At 33.2% G+C, this 20,095-nt stretch overlaps 1 protein-coding gene and 1 long non-coding RNA gene across 2 annotated transcripts; both read right to left on the bottom strand.

The window, feature by feature from the left end:
• Nucleotides 1-107: 107 nt before the first annotated feature.
• LOC111893570 (uncharacterized) lies at nucleotides 108-2,177 on the bottom strand. Its single transcript, XR_002850902.3, has 2 exons — nucleotides 1,788-2,177; nucleotides 108-1,398 (listed from the first exon to the last, which is right to left on the bottom strand). It is a non-coding gene; the product is annotated as an uncharacterized LOC111893570 (long non-coding RNA).
• Nucleotides 2,178-3,214: 1,037 nt separating this feature from the next.
• Nucleotides 3,215-8,179, bottom strand: LOC111893534 (coatomer subunit epsilon-1). Its single transcript, XM_023889613.3, has 7 exons — nucleotides 7,914-8,179; nucleotides 7,747-7,836; nucleotides 6,920-7,071; nucleotides 5,913-6,048; nucleotides 4,417-4,572; nucleotides 3,537-3,616; nucleotides 3,215-3,452 (listed from the first exon to the last, which is right to left on the bottom strand). Exons 1-7 carry the CDS (start codon nucleotides 8,076-8,078, stop codon nucleotides 3,362-3,364), a joined length of 870 nt encoding a protein of 289 aa, XP_023745381.1. The 5' UTR covers nucleotides 8,079-8,179; the 3' UTR covers nucleotides 3,215-3,361.
• Nucleotides 8,180-20,095: the final 11,916 nt, after the last annotated feature.

Here is a 20,095-nt window from a genome sequence, read left to right as displayed (position 1 = left end):
CAACTCAATTGTTTTGAGAAGATTCGGCTGCTTGGGATTGGATTAATTTATTTTTTAAACAAGACAATTAATGCAATTCAAAAATTTAGATGCAAAATGCAAACATATTAGAGATAAAATAGAAAGAAAATCTTTTTGAATTTTGAACAATTTTCTATGCAAAAAAAATTAAAAAATAATAATAATAATGATGAAAAAGAAAAATAATACAATGCAATATGTACAAAATTACATGCAACCTACATGCAATGGGATTTATGCATTGATGGATGCCTCTCCCCAAGCTTAAAATAAGCATCGTCCTCGATGCTTGGAGAGAGGCACAGCCGGCCTATTGAGGGCCGGGTGGAAGATATGGTGGGAACTGTGAAGGATGATAATTAGTAGGATAATATGCAGGCCACTGGGGTTGGGATGATGATGACTGTTACTGTTGTGTGGGAAGCACAAGTACTTGGTGGATATCTTCTTATTTCGTCTGTCAATCCATAGATACTATTTTCCATCTACGGTCCAATGAACATCCCCATTGGGAAGGCGGTGAAAAAGGTGATGGTCTCCATAACATCAATTAAGAGACGAGTACGGCCCGTGATTATATATGTTGGGTTGTTGGGTAAGTGGAGGCCAAGATGTTCAGCTATAATAGAAACCATGTCTCCACAATGAAGTTGCTCAAGGCATTTCTGAGCATTTTCTGAATTACCCAACACCCGAAGTAAGGAACTTCCTCGGGCTTGTTAATCATGCACCATAAAACTTCTAATTCTTTCTTGTTTGCCTTGCTAATCTCTTCTTGAGGAAATAAAAGAGAAACAATAATCCGGTGGATGACCTTCAGGACCGGATGAATAATTCTAGAAGCTCTTGCTGTGCCTGACTGAAACTCGTCTTCACAAGAGATGCTTTTTCAAAACCTTCTGCAGTTTTGCTCAAACATAATATTTTTTCTTCATTTTGTTGTATACACATCCCTTTTTGCTTTAGGAGCACTAATAATATCACAAAGGATGTAAGCATGAATTTGATGAGATTGATTGAGCAAACGGAAAGTAAGGATATTTTTTTGGTAGTCAAAATTAATTGATGACAAAAGTTCCAACATTGGTGTTTGATAACTTACTGCATGTAGATTCAATAAACTTTTTCATCCTATGTTCTTGAAGAGTTTGTGGACACCTTTATAGATATGTAGGTCCTTAAGGGCTTGAATGTCCACAAATTTTTGAGCCCCCTTTACTCTTCTAATAAGGCTTGCATACAAAATTTCTTGTTGATTAGCCTAAAAAATAAGACCAAAGTCATTAGAGTTTTCCATGGAATGTTGGCCTTGTTCATCGTTGGTCTTTTGACCATCCATATGTGAAGTCCCAATTATAGCCCTCGGGAAGTCATTGCCTAAATGGATTCAACAAAGTTTTGCACACAATGTAAGGACAATTTAAATTCTAGAGTATAACAATATCACCAAAAATCACCCAAAAGAATATGGTTCTAACTATATACACAAAGTAAGAGTTTGAAACAATTATACTAATTTGTGCTTGAAAATGGTAGTAGGGTGATGTCCACAAACTTATAAAATTAAAAATAAAATAAGATTGATTCACTTTTTATTTTGAATTTAACCAAATTGTAAACTCGTTTTTTTAAGAAGTTTTTTTTTAGCATATAACCAAATTCTATATATCAGCTATAATTAATTTTATATACTAAATTCAATCTTCAAATCATATACCAACAATCGTCATTATCTTAAAAATCAGTAAAGCACAAATAGATAATACCTTTTAAACAGAGAAATCGGGGATGAAAGAACTTCACAACGAGTTGGAAAAACCATCTCCAACATTTTCTCAACTAAATCCATCGAGAACAGTATACCCATGTCGAATTCAACCACAAAATCAACTATTCCAACTTTCATGTTCATTAATAAGCGACTTCCATTATATGATTTGCAGAAACGAATAAGAATTTGAAAAGGATCATAGAGAAATGCAAAACTGAAGTTGATTTAGTTGCTTGCATGCAGACTAACAGCACTTTCACGGAAGAATGATCTACCAGCTCACATCCATGGCGGCGATAGCCGATAAGTGCTTTTGAAAGGAGAGTGTTGGGTAAATAATGATTGAAGTGAACCATTTAGGGTTAAAACATACGAAATTACATATTCACCCCCATGAAACATTTGTCCGATAAGAAATGCAAAAGTAACACCGGATTTATTATTTAATTCATGTTATATATCTTGATCGGCCATTTTTACTTACTCTTTGTATATAGAATTGATAAAATGATTTCTTATTTAATAAATAAAAATATCTATTGATAGTTTAACAATAAATAATAAATTGTATTACAAGTTATATATATGAAAAAAAAAATAAAGACCTATTTTATAAAATTTTAATGTAATATTATTATACTTGACAAAATAAAGAACAAATAAATAAAACATATGGAATGTTTATACTTAAATTTGCAAATAAAATTGTTAATGTTTACCAAAATGTATCCCACATAGGCGATAAAGAAAATGAGATGCAGTTGTTAGTTGTTTGATGCTATAAAAAAATTTGTAAATGATTATATGAAAACTTTAAAAACAATACAACTTCTCTCGTATTGATGGTTGTAGAAAATAATTTTTGCAAGTGGATAACATAAAAAGAAAATAATTTTTGAGCCTTTTAACATTTAGCATTAAAGAAAAAAAAAACAATTGAATCAAAGAAAATCTTCATTCTAGAATTCAAACTTTATTTTAAACTAAAACACTTCTAATCTAAAAATTACTTCGTGTAGTTTTTAGCTTTTGGTTTTTGTGTATAAAATTATTCACATATTTTAAAAGCTTGCATCTATTTTTATCAAACATTTTATATAAATAACATATTTTCAACTACAACATCGTTTTGACATATCCAAACATGACAAAAACTTTTTATCTTTTGCAATTTTCTTCCACCAAAAAATATATAATCAAGACTTGCCACTGATATCTTGTTTACGTAAAAAGACAAAAATGCCCTAATCCTCAATCCAATCCAATTGTATCCCGTGCAACTAATGTAGCCTAATATTGGTAGTAAGATTCAGTTGATTCAGGTCCATGAAGGCCTCCATGCATGATGTTTTTAGCCTTCTACATTTATATTTTTCATAACCCAAAATCACAAACATAAGTAATATTTAAAAGTATTGTCACTAACAACAATAAAAGGGCTTCTAGATTATTCAACCAACAAATAAAAAAAAATAACAAGAGTCTTCCAACAAAATCATTTTAACAATCAAACAAAACAGCTAAGTTTTTAAAATATTTAAAACATATTCATATTCATATATTCGCATCTTAAACGGTTTGCACTGCTCTGTCAAAACTTTCCTCTGCAGCTGATCCTCGTTTGATGAGCATGTGCTCTGGATGCGACAGTTTCAACTGGCTGAAAAAACAAACACATCAAAATATTATTTAAATATTTTATATATATATCCAGACAACACAACTGACAACAGTCAACACTTACCTTAAAAAACGCGAAGAAGGTTTTCCAAGATGAAGACTGCATACAACCAGATTAGCTAGAGTTTCCGGATCCTTTGCATCCTATATCAACATCAAAGGCGTCAAAACCTCATATACTTACTTTCAATATATTCATGATTATAATTTAGGGAAATTGTCGGAAAAGTCCCAATATTTTGAAAAAAGTAACGATTAAGTCCCAAAAAAGAATTTTGAACAAAAACATCCTGATTATTTGATTTTACTAAATAGTATGTCATTTCCTGTTAAAAGAAAAAAAAAAGGACTTTTTCGTTAATTTGAGCAAAAAAATAAATAATCAGAGCTTTTTTTGGGACTTAATCGTTATTTTCTGACAATTTCCCTATAATTTGTAACCAATGACCTGAGATTTTGCTATAATTTGGAATTTTCATAAAGCAGGTTGATATTTGACAAAACTACAAAAATGGCCCCTATGGTTGTAAAAAATATGTGATTTTGGTCTAAAAACGTTTGGTGGTGGCATCAGTGGTCCCATTTTGGATACCTTGTGTGGTTTTGGTTCCTATCTCGTTAACTTTTTGAAAATGACAATTTTACCCTCGGGAACCATTTCTGCAGTTGTCTTTTTACCAAACTACAGGGACCATTTATGCAATGGTCCTTGTAGTTTGGTAAAAAGACAACTGCAGAAATGGTCCTTGAGGGTAAAACCGTAAAATTGTCATTTTCAAAAAGTTAACGAGATAGGAACCAAAGCCACACAGGGTATCCAAAATCGGACCACTGATGCGCCACCAAACGTTTTTGGACCAAAAGCACATACTTTTAACAACCACAGGGACTATTTTTGTAATTTTGTTATGATATTATGATTTAATTTTAAAGTATTTTTTTACCTTGTTGAGTGCTTCGAGTAGAAATGATTCAGCTTCATCGAAGTTACCCATGTGCATGCAACACACAGCTTTTCCATTGAGGATCAAACTTGTCATTTGGTACTTCTCAGAGAAGTCTTGGAAGATGAGATATGCTTCTTGGATCTTTGAACCTCCCTTTTATTAAAAAAAAAATAATAATAAATAAATAAAATAAGTACACATAAGAATAAAGTAAGTGTAGTTTAATATAAGGGTTTATGTAGAAAAGTCCAATTATTTTGGGAAAAATTTTGATTAAGTCCTAATTTTTTTTTTTTAATAGAAAAGTCCCGATTATTTAGCATTTTGCCTAAATTAACAAAAAAGTCCTTTTTTTTATTGGAAGAGGAAATGACAGATTATGTGATTTTCCCAAAATAATCGGACTTTTCTGTTAAAAAAACATTTAGGACTTCATAAAAGTTTTTCACAAAATAATGAGACTTTTCTGCATAAAACCCTTTAATATAAAGGGTTAATCTCTCATAAAAGACTTTATATTTTGTGTTTTTCTCTGGATTAAACCTCAAGTTTATTTTTTTCCTGAAAAAGACCTTGTATTTTTTCTATTTTTCCGAAAAAGCCTTCAACTTTGTAGTTTTTTTCCGAAAAAAAACCCTCAACCTTCTAAATGCTTCCAAATAAACCCTCAACTTTTTTAGTTTTTTTGAAAAAACCCTCACATTTTACAATTTTTTTTGGGTTAATCTCAAAAAAGATCTTGTATTTTGTGTTTTTTCCGGAATAAACCTCAAGTTTATTTTTTGCCTGAAAAAGACCTTTTATATTTTCATTTTTTCCAAAAAAAATTGTAAAATGTGAGTGTTTTTTCGAGAAAAACTAAAAAAGTTGAGGGTTGTTTTGGAAACATTTGGAAGGTTGAGGGTTTGTTTGGGAAAAAATACAAAGTTGAGGGCTTTTTCGGAAAAATGAAAAAATACAAGGTCTTTTTCAGGCAAAAAAATAAACTTGAGGTTTAATCTGAAAAAACACAAAATACAAGGTCTTTTTTGAGATTAACCCCAAAAAATTGTAAAATATGAGGGTTTTTTCGAAAAAAATTAAAAAAGTTGAGGGTTTATTTGGAAGCATTTAGAAGGTTGAGGGTTTTTTTCGGAAAAAAAAAAAGACAAACTTGAGGGTTTTTTCGGAAAAAATGAAAAAATACAAGGTCTTTTTCAGGCAAAAAATAAACTTGAGGTTTAATCCGGAAAAAACACAATATATAAGGTCTTTTATGAGATTAACCATAATATAAATCTACTTTCATAAATTTGTTTTACATCATCCTTTTATTTCTTCTTATTACAGAATTGTACTTTGAAAAAACTATCCATTTATAGCAACATTACACAACTACAAACCATATTTCAGGGATATAATTGGATTATTTTTCAAAGTATAATATGCTATAAATATAATACACTGATAAATGAAAGTAAGTTGCTATTTCTTGAGAGAAGAAAATTGCATACCACAGCTAAATTTAGCCAAGCAGTAGCAAGTTGAGTTAGAGTGTGATCTTCATCAATCTGTTGCATGACTCTCAATTGCTTCTCAGCATAATCTGATCTGTGCATCTTGAGAAAAATTTGGACATTCAAAGCATTCCTGAAAGCAGAAAAAGCATAAAGAAAATCAATTCTTGCTTAATAGTTACTAATAATCATAAAATAAAATATGATGTAATTGCAATACAACTAAAATACATTGACAGTTCTATTTATTTGTATATTACAGCATCCTACTTTCATTTCTTTCGATTTTTTTCTTATTAAGAGTTTGAAAGATCTATCCAAGCATAACATTGCACTTTCAAGTTTTTTCTTAATAGGACATTATAATTGAAAAATCTACCAATTATAGTAGTGAAAATTGTTTTGTATTAGGATGATATTGCTAATTCGGTAGATTTTTTGAAGTACAAAAACAATGGAAATAGGATGCTATAATAAACAAATCAAGGAAAGTATTTTGCTATTTTTGCATTTAACCCTAATACTTAATACAAACATCACAAACAAATATGCAGAAATCTGCAATGAGCTGATTTTAATAACAAAAGTTATCAATGATATGATCTCTTTACTCAAAATCAGGTTTTGCATCCTTTCATATATGCTATACTTCTAATTAAACTTATGATTCTATAACCAAATACAGAAGTGAAGGTAGAAAAATTAAGTATAAAGCAAGGATTGTTGATTCAAGATGTAACAAGTAGAGGGTAAAATTAAGGTCAAGCAAATCACATTGTTTTCTTTAAACACTTTAAAAATGGTAAAATCACAATTCCCATTGTATACATTCATGACATAATTATGATACAAGATGAAGATTTGCTCCATAGCTAGGAAAAATAACACAGGATATAATTATTAAAAATCAACAGTAAGCAAGCATGGATCATTATATAGTGATAAAAGTGTAATACAGTATTAAAAGATATCAGTAAACAGTAAGAGTAAGAGTGAGACTTAACAGTTCCATGGTTCCCCCAACATTTGTGTACTTCAAAGCCTCGTTATAATCCTGTTCATGCATGAAAATGATCCCAGCAATAAGCCTGAGAATTGGGTTGTTCCCAATGGCTGGATCATCCAACCATTCCCTTATGCTTGAAATTGCAGTTTCCTACAAAATCCAAATCCATATGTAAAAAATGATTACATAAACTGATCATTCAATCATCAAAACAGCTAGAAAATATGCATACACTAACTTTAAACAAACTACTTAGTACTTCATTTGCATAACCAATCTCTTTACTTTGTTTTTCTCATTTCTTGATATGAATAAAGAATCTAAATCCTATTAGATCTTACCACTATGATTCTGCATATGTATATCACTAACCACAATTCATGAGTAAACAGAACACCAATAAGAGCAAAGCATATTGTGTGAATGCCAATTTGGTACTAGCAAAGGAACAACATATCCTCAAGTTAGCCTCTTTACTAACGTTATATTGATAAACACACTAGATCCTATAACAAATACTACTAGAAATAAACATTGCTAGAGTTACATATCTAGTGAATTCAATACCTACTTTGATTTTCAGTCATTTGTTTGACATTCAAAACCAGTGTGTGACCGATTTGGGGGAGAATTAAACAGAGTATTACAGATCACGACATGATGAGAGCTATGAAGTATGATTCAAGCAATTTTACATTAGAATAATGTGCTTGATAGGGTTTTTTTACCTTAACAGGTAAACGCAGACCGTTAGCTAACGTAAATCCTAATTACATATTTCTCGATTCGAAATTACTAACGAGATCGATCGAAGGGAAACTTCACCTTATTGTCGGTGCTCAAAAGGTACAACGCGAGTAATTTCACGGCTTGGAGAGGCGTTGCCGCAGATGAATCGACCTCGTTAACCACAAGCTGTTGAGATCGAGAAAACCTATAGATCAGATCAAAAATCACGATTGACTAAAGAAAGGGGAACAGTGATAATTTACTTGGTAGCTTCCAAGTGCAATGTAGGATCTGTAAATGAGGCAGTCTCTTTCGATTGCATCCTCTTCTTTGAGATTTTGGACATCGCCGCTGTTTATGGCAGCTTGATATGCTCCCAAGTAAAAGTTATTTCTCAAGCCAAACAACAAATCTGGTGTTGCCGCCATTGTTAATAAGATCTAGATCGGTGATAAACAGATCGGGAGAGAAGAGGAAGATACGTTTACAAGGGATCGCAGAATTTTGACGCTCACGCTGGTTTAACAATCGCCCAGCGTCGATGGAGAAGTTTATTTTAACCCGGTCACCGGTCTGAACCGGTGGGTGTTGTTTTTTTTTCTTTTCTTTTTTTCTTTTATTTTAACTAGATTATGACCCCGCGTAAAACGCGGGGAACATATAAAAATGTACATGTAAATGTATAAAAAAGTTGGCACTATAAAAAAAAATAAAGTAACATAAACAGACTTAGCATTATTGCTAACATTTAAATGTTTGAAAAAAACAAAGAAACATTTGAATATCTAAGGACCTCTTTGTAAACATAACTTTTTGTTTTATTAGTAGGACAACCTTCCTCGTAATATATGAGTACCTTCAATCCCTTTTCATTTGTGACGCGAGAAACAAAAAAATATATAACTGAAAATGAGTGAAGACAAGCTTATGCAAGTATAATCCAACATTTGATAATTATTGTCATTGACTTTTATTAGTGGCCATAACAAAATAAACTACTACAGGGAATTGTCTCCGCTGAAAACAGAATGAGATTATTTCATTAGATGGAGTTAATTCATGCAAGGTATATAAGTAGTCTCCATAAAGAATCTATCATATATGATTCAGGCTTCAATGACGTTTCTTCCAAGCCTAACAATGTATAATCTAGTACAATTGCATAGTCCTTTGGTTTGGTCGATATTACAAAGTAATATGACTGGAACACCTATTTTTAGTGTAAGTTTATGGTTGGAAATTCTAGATGCCTTAAAATCATTCAGCACAACTGAAGAGTAAATTGATTCCTCAAAAAAACCTGGTAACTCTGTATCACGTAAAGAATTTGAACTCATATGTTTTTCCTTCATCTTTCATCAATCCTAAAATGTAGTCATTGGTAGCATCAAATTCTTCATTTGTAGGGACGAAAATAACTTTATCTTGAAAATATGATTGATCATCAAGACGATTTTCAAAGGATAGATAAATGGTGGATACAATTAAATGAATATGGTCACATATAGAGCGAACAACAACGTCTTCTGAAAATTCAATTTCAGCTTCACAATCATTAGGACCGTCAATATTACCATCACCAATTTTAACAATCCACTCATCAAATGATTTTGTCTCATCCAAATCTTAATTATACAACCAAAATAAATCTCATGTTTACGGTTAAACGTAAAACTATACATCACGCTGTAATTTGGACGAATATGATGCATTCACAGTATCCGAACAATTGCCTTTTTGTATTGCTAGAAGAATTTGTCTAAAGCCATCTCCATATAAAATGGTCTTGCCTCTAAAGATTCTTAAAGATAAATACCTAAAGAGCAATGATATCCTCTTTGTTAACCATATTTGATGTATAAACTTCATTGTCGTTGAATTGTTCGTCAGAGTTCACTAATACTTTTGTATTGACATGCGATATCCCTCTAGACAATGCCACATAAAGTTGTCCATGCGTGAAACCGATTCTGGGAGATAAATACCTACATTTGGAATTGTTTCTCCATAAGCTTTATTGATTGCCATCGCGAAAGATAATTTGATTAGAAATTGTTTTCTTATCAGCTTGAATGGTAACATGTCATCTTCATACGTACATAGAGGAAACCTTGGACCAAATCTCTAGATAGTTTATTTTGACTATTAGTGATGCAACGCTACCAAATAGTTTCTTTTGATGATAAGTTTCAGACGACTATTTAGGGGCTTAAGGTTTAGAGGGAGGGTGTGTTGCAATAAATATTAGCAAATTGGTTAGAAAATGAGACTTATTTATGAATGCAAATTTTCATATGTTCTTAGCAGGAACATGCTATACTTTAAAGAACACGTAATATATTGTTCTTGTATCATCTCTTATTCATATATAAGTATACATTAATCCTAAAAAAATAATTATTTTGTCAAAATATTTGTTTAAAAACTAAAATAATATGTGAAATTTATTTTAAAACAAGTAGATGCTAACACTCTTTTTCGTAATATGATTTTCATATATGAAAAACATAAACCATGATTACTTTTATAATTTGAAAAATTAAAACATGATTACTTTTATATATCTGACAAAATTTTCGTATAACAAAACTTTAGAACATAATTAATCGTTTAAAGATAATAATGAAATATTGAAATAAAGAATCAATTAAGTGGTTGCTATCTTATTTTTATTTTTATAAGGTGATAATCTCGCTATGTCTTATTTAAAAACTTATATATATATATATATATATATATATATATATATATATATATATATGATAAATACAAAATAAATTAATATATTGTTATCATTCTACTTTTTTTTTTTTTGCAAATTTCAATACTAAAAACAAATTTTCCCTAGAAATTTGTCATATTAATGACCTACTAATTAACAATTAAATTTATATACTACATAAATGGTTCACATGTGAACAAAAGTACACAAATGGTCCATATTTGAAATATTTTTCTTACATAAATGGTCTATTACGCGAAAGAAAATGAAAATGTATTTTCCACTAATAAAATGTTTTCAAAAAAATCCTATTAATTAGCTCTAATGTAGAAAAAAAATAATTTTTTTCTAGATTAGCCAAAAAGAATACGAAAAAGTCATTTTTTGAAACTACGATGCTATTAATGAACTTTTTTGCAAAGTTTAATGCTATTAATGATTTTTTTTCCATAAAACAATCGTTTAAATGAGCTTCAATATACAAAAAATATAACTTTCCATATCAACTAAAAATAATCCAAAATAGTCATTTTTTAAGAGTATGATGCTATATATGAACTTTTTTTTTTCAAAGTTTAATATTAAAAACAATTTTTTTTTCGAAAAAAGGTCCTAATATAAGGTTAAAAGAACATATTGTAAAATATTTATCGATCTACATGAGTAAGAATTAAACATTTCCATCAATACCCAATAAGGTATATAAATCATGCCTCTTTCTGTAATGAATTCCAACGCCCCACAATGTGGAATCCCCTTAGTCGCAACATTCCATAACTCAAACCACATCCGATAATCAATATGAAGAGAAGCTGCAATAAAAAATAATAATTGTCATCATCTTCTACAAATATTAGAGATTACTGGGGTATTAGATAGTGTAATAACTTGCAATTAAATATAATTTTCAAATAAAACTTAGTATGAGAAACTAACCAATGTGATCAAGGGTCAAAGAAGACATTATAACTAAAACATAAACAAAGAACTATTAGGGATGAAACATGAAACTTTAAGGAGAAACATACAAATTTAAACTGTGAAGGATAACAAAAATCGACAAGTATATTTTTAAGTAATTTAGACCAATATATTTTTAAAGTAATTTAGACCGGGCCGCAAGTTTATCCCAATATTGTTCCCTTAAGCATTCCATCGAACAGGTAGTAGACAGGTAGACCAAACAAAATTTCTAAGTATCCAAATCAAGGTCTCAAATCCTAACACATAAAAAAAAACGAAAAAAAAAACAAATTTGTGATTTTAACAACCAAAAGCAAAGGATATGACATACATTGTGTATGAGTCTATCGTTTATAATTTGATTGCTCAACTTATTGAACAATTCATCAAAAGTATGAAAAAAATGGGGAATCACATAGAAAGATCCGATTCAAATTTCTAAATAACACAACTGTGACAATTAATTTTCAAACCACAAAATTTGACACCCTCATAACATAAAAATCAAAATATATTTTACTTACGTTCACAAGAACCCAGATGAATTCGACCATTTCTGTTGTTCGTCAACTCTAATTTCGACCTACAAGAAATCTAAAAAAAATCAAGCAACTTGAGTAACAATCATTTTCATGTTGTCACAACTTTAGCATAAATATCGATAAATAGTACAAATATTAGTTATCAAGAAATAAGCATATATGAGATGACTAAAAAGTTGTCAAGTGGAATTTGAGTTACTTGTTTTCTTACCTTTATCTGATGTATTTATAATTCCAGTCGTTCGACTACAAATCTAAATCGTTAAGTAAAAATCAAAACAACATGTTTTCCCCTATTTTCTTCTCCACTACAAAACTTAGGTTAGATATATTATGCATGTGATCACCAGCCTAGCTGGTTGTGATGTATCCTGGGTTATAGTCCTCAGTGGGTGAGGTCAAGAGTTCGATTCTTGGCTGAGCACATTTGGGGGATTTTCCTTGGATTGGCGTGGGTTCGATTCTTCGTTCCCTTTGGTGGTGAGTGGTGCCCCTCTTGGTGGCCCGCAAGGCATTCCTGATCCATCGGGTCGAGTTACCATCTATCTATTTGCTGGTTCAAAAAAAAAAAAAAAGATATATTATGTAAAGAATTGAGGGAGGCGGGGTATTTTTTGTATTTTATTTTTTGTGAGATTTAATTGTCACTAATAGAATTCCTAATTTAATTCATTTTATTTTTGGTGATATTTAATTGTCATTAATAAAATTCATAATTTAATTCATTTTATTTTTTGTGAGATTTAAGTGTCATTAATGGAATTCTAAATAAAAACGTAATATACATTCTATAAAATCTATTAACAAAAATAAATGGGTTGACAAAGATGATGTCATCAAATAATCCAAAAGTGGAAAATATATGATTGAAATGCAATCAATGATCCTGATTTATTCAGTTTAGAATTAAATGCTTTCTTTTAATAATATTTAAAGATTAAGAGATTATTTAATAAGATAAATTTCATTTATTTTTATAAATCAGGTGTGAGACTCATGTATTATATGAGTTTATTTAAAAAAAATTAAATATAAACTTTTAACAATTTGAGAAGTTTGAATTTATAAAATAATGAGAAAAAAATTTAATTATTAAAATTAATGAGACTTTAATACATTGAATACATTACATATATAAATCATTTCTAATAAATACCTTACATATATATTACCTTACATATTAAATGTGGAATTTTAACTTAATAAAATGAAAATTACAATAAAATGACAAATGAAAAATAGAAAATTCAAAAATTCTAGAAATGTCATGTGTCCAAATGAAGGAGAAGATGACATGTGGCAAAAAAACCTTCATTTATTAAGGAGGATTTTTAATATTACTTAAATATCCTTATAAAATTTTAAATTACATATACGTCGTTCTACAACTATAAAATTTACATCTATATTCAAAGTAATATTTTAATTAGGATTAATTCAATTTAATATTGAAAATCTATCTAAAAATCAAAATATCATATTACTAAACTATCATTCTCATATGTTTCTTAAACTACTAACCCCTGACCTGTATAAAGTAAATGTTGTCGCCATTGGAGAACTATAGACATAGCTACTCCCATTATCTTACACATTGCGTTCTTTAAATTTATTCTTATGAATTCGATTGACTAGTTTGTACCTTTCTAACTCAATTTTGCACTGAATTCGAAATTCATGTTCGTAATTTGTTCAAGTGATGATGGAAGATATGTACTAAGTGTTTAATTGTTATCGAATTTGAGTTCTTTATTCGTATTTATTTTAAAATGAAGTTAGTTTTTGGATTTGGAGTAACAGAATTTCAGCTTTATGTCTTCGATGTATATGATTTTAAACAGTCAATCGTTACATATTTAGGTTGAATTGCTTCCTTTTGTTAATTTATTACTAAAGCTTAGTCTCTCCGTCCAACTCATTCATGGGAATGTTATCTTTTTTGAACTTATCTCATTTTCTTATTATCACTTGCACAAATCCATACATAGTTTAATATTTTTTTAACATAAATTAAGTGTTTCTTTTTACTATTCTTTTTGGATATTGTTGGTGGGCTTTTGGTGTAATAGGTTAGTAACATCTCGCTTTCCGAATAAGGTGGGCCAAGACTTAAGGAATCAAATAAGAATTTTTGGAGTAGACCCTCAGCCACGACATGAGGCTTGGATGCCCACGACGTGTCATAATACTTATCAAACGCGCATTTTCGAGGGCCACCACGATGTGAAAATGGATGGCCACGACACAATGCCTGTTCAGGCCCACGCCCACATATTTTTTAGGGCTTAACCCATATTTAAGCATCTTAACCCCCATTTTAGGTCATATTCTTCAGCCTCCATCCCTTTATTTCGAAACACTAGCCTCTCTTCCATGGAAATGAGTGTGGTGGCTATATCTTGAGGTTGTTTTCTTCACTTGGTGAAACTTGAAGAAGAAGAACGTGGTTCATTTTGGTGCAAGGAAGCAACGAGCAAGCTTGGATCCAAGATCTACTTCACATTTCTGACTTATTGGAGGTATAAAGTTCATATATTGACCTTTGTGTATCTTGTTTGATGTTTGAGCCCATTTTTGGATGTTTTGGTCCCATTATTGAGTGTTATTGGAGTTTGAGGAACTCCAGAGTTTGATGTGGTGCTCATTTGGTCATGAACTTCTGCTAGTGAAAAAAAGGTCTTAAATTGAGTGTTCTTAGCCCTATGTTTGAGTTTGGTCACATTAAGGAATTAATGGACTCAGGGTTTAAGATCTTGTCTTATGGTGAGGTCTTAATGGATAAAGTTGGAAACTTTATTAATTAACTCAGTATGGAGAAGTAGATATGGAAGTATGAGCTTAGATCTAAAAGGATTAAGCTCTTATTGAAAAAGTGGTGATTTTTAGTGGCCACAGTGTGGCAAGGGTAGCCATGGCATGGCGAAATCAAAAATCGCGACTGCCTTGTTTTGGCATTGCCATGGTGTGGCCAAGGAGGACCACAACGTGGCGTTGACTTTAACCAAGTTTGACGTGGCGTTGACTTTTGGACCAAGTTTGACTTTGGGTCAAACGTGAGGGTTTTGGATTATTTATTAAGAATCCATTTGGTTTTTGGTGATAGTGGATTCACGGGAGCAAGAAGTACAGAGGATGATCATACCTGTAACACTTGGTTTCAAATTGCATCATTACTCGGGGCCATGACCCAATCATCAGTTATCATAAGGCTTCGGGCCTTGAGAGAAGAGAGAATTAGCCCTTTTTGGATATGGGTATTATATATTATGTGATCCGAGTATTCGGTTGTGTTTCAGAGCCCAAGGGTATAACCGTTAATTGGCAGTTCAGGCCTTTATGAATTTTGGGTTTTGTCGGCAAGTCTTAAGGCGAGGATGGGTTGATAGAAGTGTAGAGATTCTGATTACCTTTCCATGGATATAAAGAACGTTGAAAATGGACTTAGAATAAAGGAGTTATGGTCGATTGAAGTTGAAGTGTTTTGGAGCTTTGTCTAGTACACAGGGCGTACTCATTGAGTACATAGGGCATAGTGGGAGTTATGATCACAAATGCCATTTGAGTACATCGGGCGTACTCCCTTCAACTAGAAACCCTAATTTTTGGGGTTTTACCCCTATTTAATCTCATTATGTTTTTGGGGCCTTACCTTTTATCAGCCTCCATACCTCCTAAACCTTAATCTCGACCCCTAGCCACCATATTTGAGTTCATAATCTCTTATGAGGAATCTTGGTGTGTTCTTGTGTATTTGAAGAGATTGAAGGTGATTGAAGACTCATTCCTTGGAGTGGAGCTTAGAGATATAGAGTTAGCATCTTCATTTCGATCCATCTGAGGTATAAGGTTCTTAGGTTGACAAATCCTGGTATAAATCTAGTTTGGGTTTGTTTATGGCTTATTTTGGCCCCTTTTGGTTGGTCCTTGTGAGTAAAGGTTGTTTTAGAAGCTTAGCCCTTAGATTTGGACGTTTTAAGGGTCCCGTATGCATAAAAATGCAATCTTTATGGTGTATCTTGACCCATGCATGTTTTAAGACCTTTGTTAAGCTCTTTTTGAGCTCTTGAGCCCCATTAATCCATGCATGCACGTAAAGTTGCCAACTTTATGTGATAAGTCATCTTGAGGGACAATATTTGAGAGTTTGGATGAAGGACTTAGCGGGTTAAGTGCTTAATGGAGTGACTTGGCACACTGGGGAGTATGTAGGGCGTACCTAGCTGGTACGTTGCGCGTACGAGCCCCAGATGGAGTATGTTAAGCGTACGAGCTGAGTACGCCCCACATACTCAGTAAATGGGTCTTGGACTTAACGTTTTCGGTATTGGGCCAATGTTTGGCCTTCCATTGTTTGGGCCTTATTGGATCAACAGATTGTTCCGGTGAAAGTGCAACCCAAATGGACCATGCTACTCTCGGGTCAAGTACGTTATGGACTTAGATACCTTATCTAACAGTACCCTGGATTGTGACCATGTTACTTGGGTAGTTGGGCGTGTAAGGAATGGTAAGGAATGATTTTGAGGACGAAATCTAATTTAAGTGGGGGAGAGTTGTAACACCCCATTTATTAAATAAATAAATCAATGTATATTAGCCCTAAAATCAATAATTATATAGCAATGTGTTGGTCTCGAGGATCTAATTGTCACAATTTTAGAGATTGGGGGTTAAAAGTGTAAAATCCGGATTCAGGATGTAAATAATTATGAATACAAGGGTTGTTGGGTAAATTTCAGACTTAATTTGAAGGGATTTTAGATGGCTGGGTTAAAAAGGTAAATTGTGGGATTGTTTTGAAAGAAAAGGGAGACGGAGGGACCATTCTTGACATTATGGCATTAAGTTTCTTAGGGCTCGGGTATATAGCCCATACAAACCCTAACCCTAACTAAACCCTCTCCAACCGTCACCCTCCTTATGCCTCCCTCACCGGCCGCCACTCCCACTTCTTCACCTCCGGTCGCCACCACCACCATAGAAGCCCTCCTCAGCCACCGTCTCTGCTACTGCATCGCCGAACGTCACACATAGATGGGGAAGGACCACCGTGACTTTCCAGCCGCTGCCTTGGTGAGACGATCGCCACCTGGTCGCTGCTACTTCGCCATCTTTTATCGCTCGCTACCCCGCTGTCGAGGTCACAAACCACCGCCACCACTATGAGGTGGTGGCAGTCATCGCAACGCTGCTGTTGCCATTCCCAGCCGACGATAGTGCCACCAGACTTCCTCCCTCCTCCTTCCGTCTATCGTCGCTTCATCGATGCCACCCCCAGCTCCATCCACCGCCGATTGCTGCCGTTGTTGACTGCTGTGACATCCCCTAATTTCTCGGCCAGAAAAGACCGATTTAATTTATGCTTTTTAAAATCAAATCAGAGAAATGTTTATAAAAGATGTTGCGGAATTGGTCCACAAAACAAAATATGATAAAAGTTTATCAAAACCTTTCTTTAAGAAATATATCATTTCCTTTTATAACAAAACATCGGGATGTCATGTTCCGATACATATAAAAAACATTAACAAGACATTATAAGCCTTACAACAGTTATTTATAACTATTGGGCTATAATCCAAAATCACTCATCATCATCATCCGACGATGCGCGGGGTCCTTTACCTGTAATATAAACAACTGAGTGGGTTAGGCTTGGAATCCTGGTGAGCATATAGGGTTTGCAACCCACAATACATAAATTTATTATGTTTAAACATCAATCAATCAACCGAATTACCCCAAACCCTATTATCTTATTTATTTCTTAAGGGTTTACCCTAAGAATCAACTATCACTCCTTCCTAAGGATTCATCCTAAGGAATAGACACAAAGTCACCTCGGCACCGGGGTTTATACAACGAGCACTAAGTCCATAGCTGCCAAGGTTTATTCAACATGTGCTAAGTCCATAGCTCTCATTTATCGATAGTATTATTTACAGGTATTCTCTCCTGCAATACATGTCAATGGGTTTTTAGAGTACAAAAAATGAACATATAGTTCATTACACCTACAGGTTGCGGGCATCCTAGTGTTCCACAAACTGTCTAGAATAGTCCATGGTTGTCATCCATACTCTGCTGAATGACGAGGGCCAACATTTTGGGTAAGTGATTCTCTCAAATTTCACCACTCACCCTCAACTCATGATCAATATTACTGATCATCTCCTTTATCCAACTCACCATTCATCATACCCACTATTTTCATCTACCCATGTTTTACCCAACATTTTTCGTAGATAAAAATACATATACAGTTTAAATTATTTAAAAACCTGTATAAATCATTCCTTCAACACCCATCTCAAATAAACAAACAATATATATTCACACAACACATATTTTATGTAAAATACTTCATATCTATGTGTAAGGTGAAAGTAACTATACACTCACATGATTTAACGATAACCGGGCAGCACTTCGTTGCCTAAAACGATCGTTTTTAATAAAACCGGGAGTTTTATTGAGAAACTGGGCTCTGCAAAGGTCGGGCTTCGAAACCGAAAAGATAAATTTTTCGGGCTTCACGGGCACTTCGTGGCATATTCTGGGGGTTATAATCGATACCGGGGCTTCGGGGAATGTTAAAATGAAGAAAATATGGAAAAAGGGGCTAAATATGGCAATTTCTTAAAAATATCCGAGAAGGCTCGCAGCCCTCTATTTATAGGGAGGAGCTTCTGATTGGACGGCTGAGAAGCCTCCAGGTGGCGAAGATCCAAGGCTCGCAGGGGAGGGCTCGCAAATGGGCTGCGCGTGCGAAGTGGCTGCTGGCAGCTTGTGATTGGAATGAAGCCTAGGTCCGAAGTAAGGGGTGTCCATGGCATGCAGCAAGGGTTCGGCCATGTGCCAAGAGGGTACGTGTCGCATCTCTACTGGACCACTTCGGATATGGTCAGGATCTTGGATGACTCAGCAGCTCAGACACGTGGCTCCCATGACTCACCAATTCGGGACACGTGGCACGTTCTAAGCAAAGGTGACGTGGCCGAAGCCACCTATGCGAATTTTCTCGATTTTTGTACAAAAACTTCTAAAATCCATAACTTTCGCATACGTGCTCCGTTTTTTATGTTCTTTATATGCACGTGTGCGTAAAATTATGCTCTATAACTTTCGTTTAGACTTTGTCGGCTAATTTTGACTTTAATTTTTTTTTTTTATTATTTTTAACAGACCGGCATAGGAAATCCGTTAAAAATTCATAACTTCTTCATCCAACGTCCGTTTTCGTCAGACTTTTTACCGTTGTGCTACTAATGAAGAGACCTTTGATTCTCGTTTAGGTCATGTCGGCTAAAAATCACTCGATCTAAAATTCGAGTTTTTAGTTGTCTACTGCTAAGCTGAAACTTCGAAAAATCATAACTTCCTCATACGAAGTCAGATTTTTGCGTTCTTTTTATCGAACTTCTCGGTTTAACGAACACTACAAGTTTTGTTTAGATCACTAAGGCTAAAAAGTATTTTATCAAAAACTCACTTTTTACGACATTCGGCACTGTGCCGGTTTATCGCAAAACTTCGATAAGTCATAACTTCTTCGTTATAACTCGGATTTCAACATTCTTTATATATCCGTAATCCTTCTCACGCCCGCTACAAGTTTCTTAATAGATATCGGCTTTATCTACAATTTAATTTTTGATGCTCAATTTTATTCTTAATTAATTAAATCCTAATAATTAAGCATAAAACACATAATTCACATAAAATTCACATAATTCCTTTTCATTTTTTTTTCTAAATGAGTTACAAAGGTTAACCTAGACCATTATGTCAATATTAATGCCTAGCCTAGAAACACGGGTGTTACAACTGCCGTCGTAGCGCCGCTGTTAGTCGCCACTGTTGCCTCTACGACGAATCTTTTTTCGACGATGCCATTATTACCACCTTTAGCCACCATGGTGGCCGCTAAGGTTGCTGCTGCCGTCACCACTCACCACCACTGTTAAGTGATGGCTTCGTATGAGGAAGTTATGATTTTTCGAAGTTATGATTTTTCGAAGTTCCAACTGTCTACTGCTTGTGTGTGTTATCTTAGGGTTTTTGTGTGTTTTATGTGGCTGGAAAACCAAGGAAGCCACCACCACCATGTACCACCGCCGGCCACCACATGGGTGGTTGTGTGTGTGTGTTTATCTAGTTTTGTGTGTGTTTATTTGGGTTAAAGCATTGTAAATTGTAACTAGTGGCTAGAATAATG

The sequence above is a fragment of the Lactuca sativa genome, chromosome 1 (genome assembly GCF_002870075.4).
Source record: "Lactuca sativa cultivar Salinas chromosome 1, Lsat_Salinas_v11, whole genome shotgun sequence".
Lineage (NCBI taxonomy): Eukaryota > Viridiplantae > Streptophyta > Magnoliopsida > Asterales > Asteraceae > Lactuca > Lactuca sativa.
This window is presented reverse-complemented; position numbering and strand designations above follow the sequence as displayed.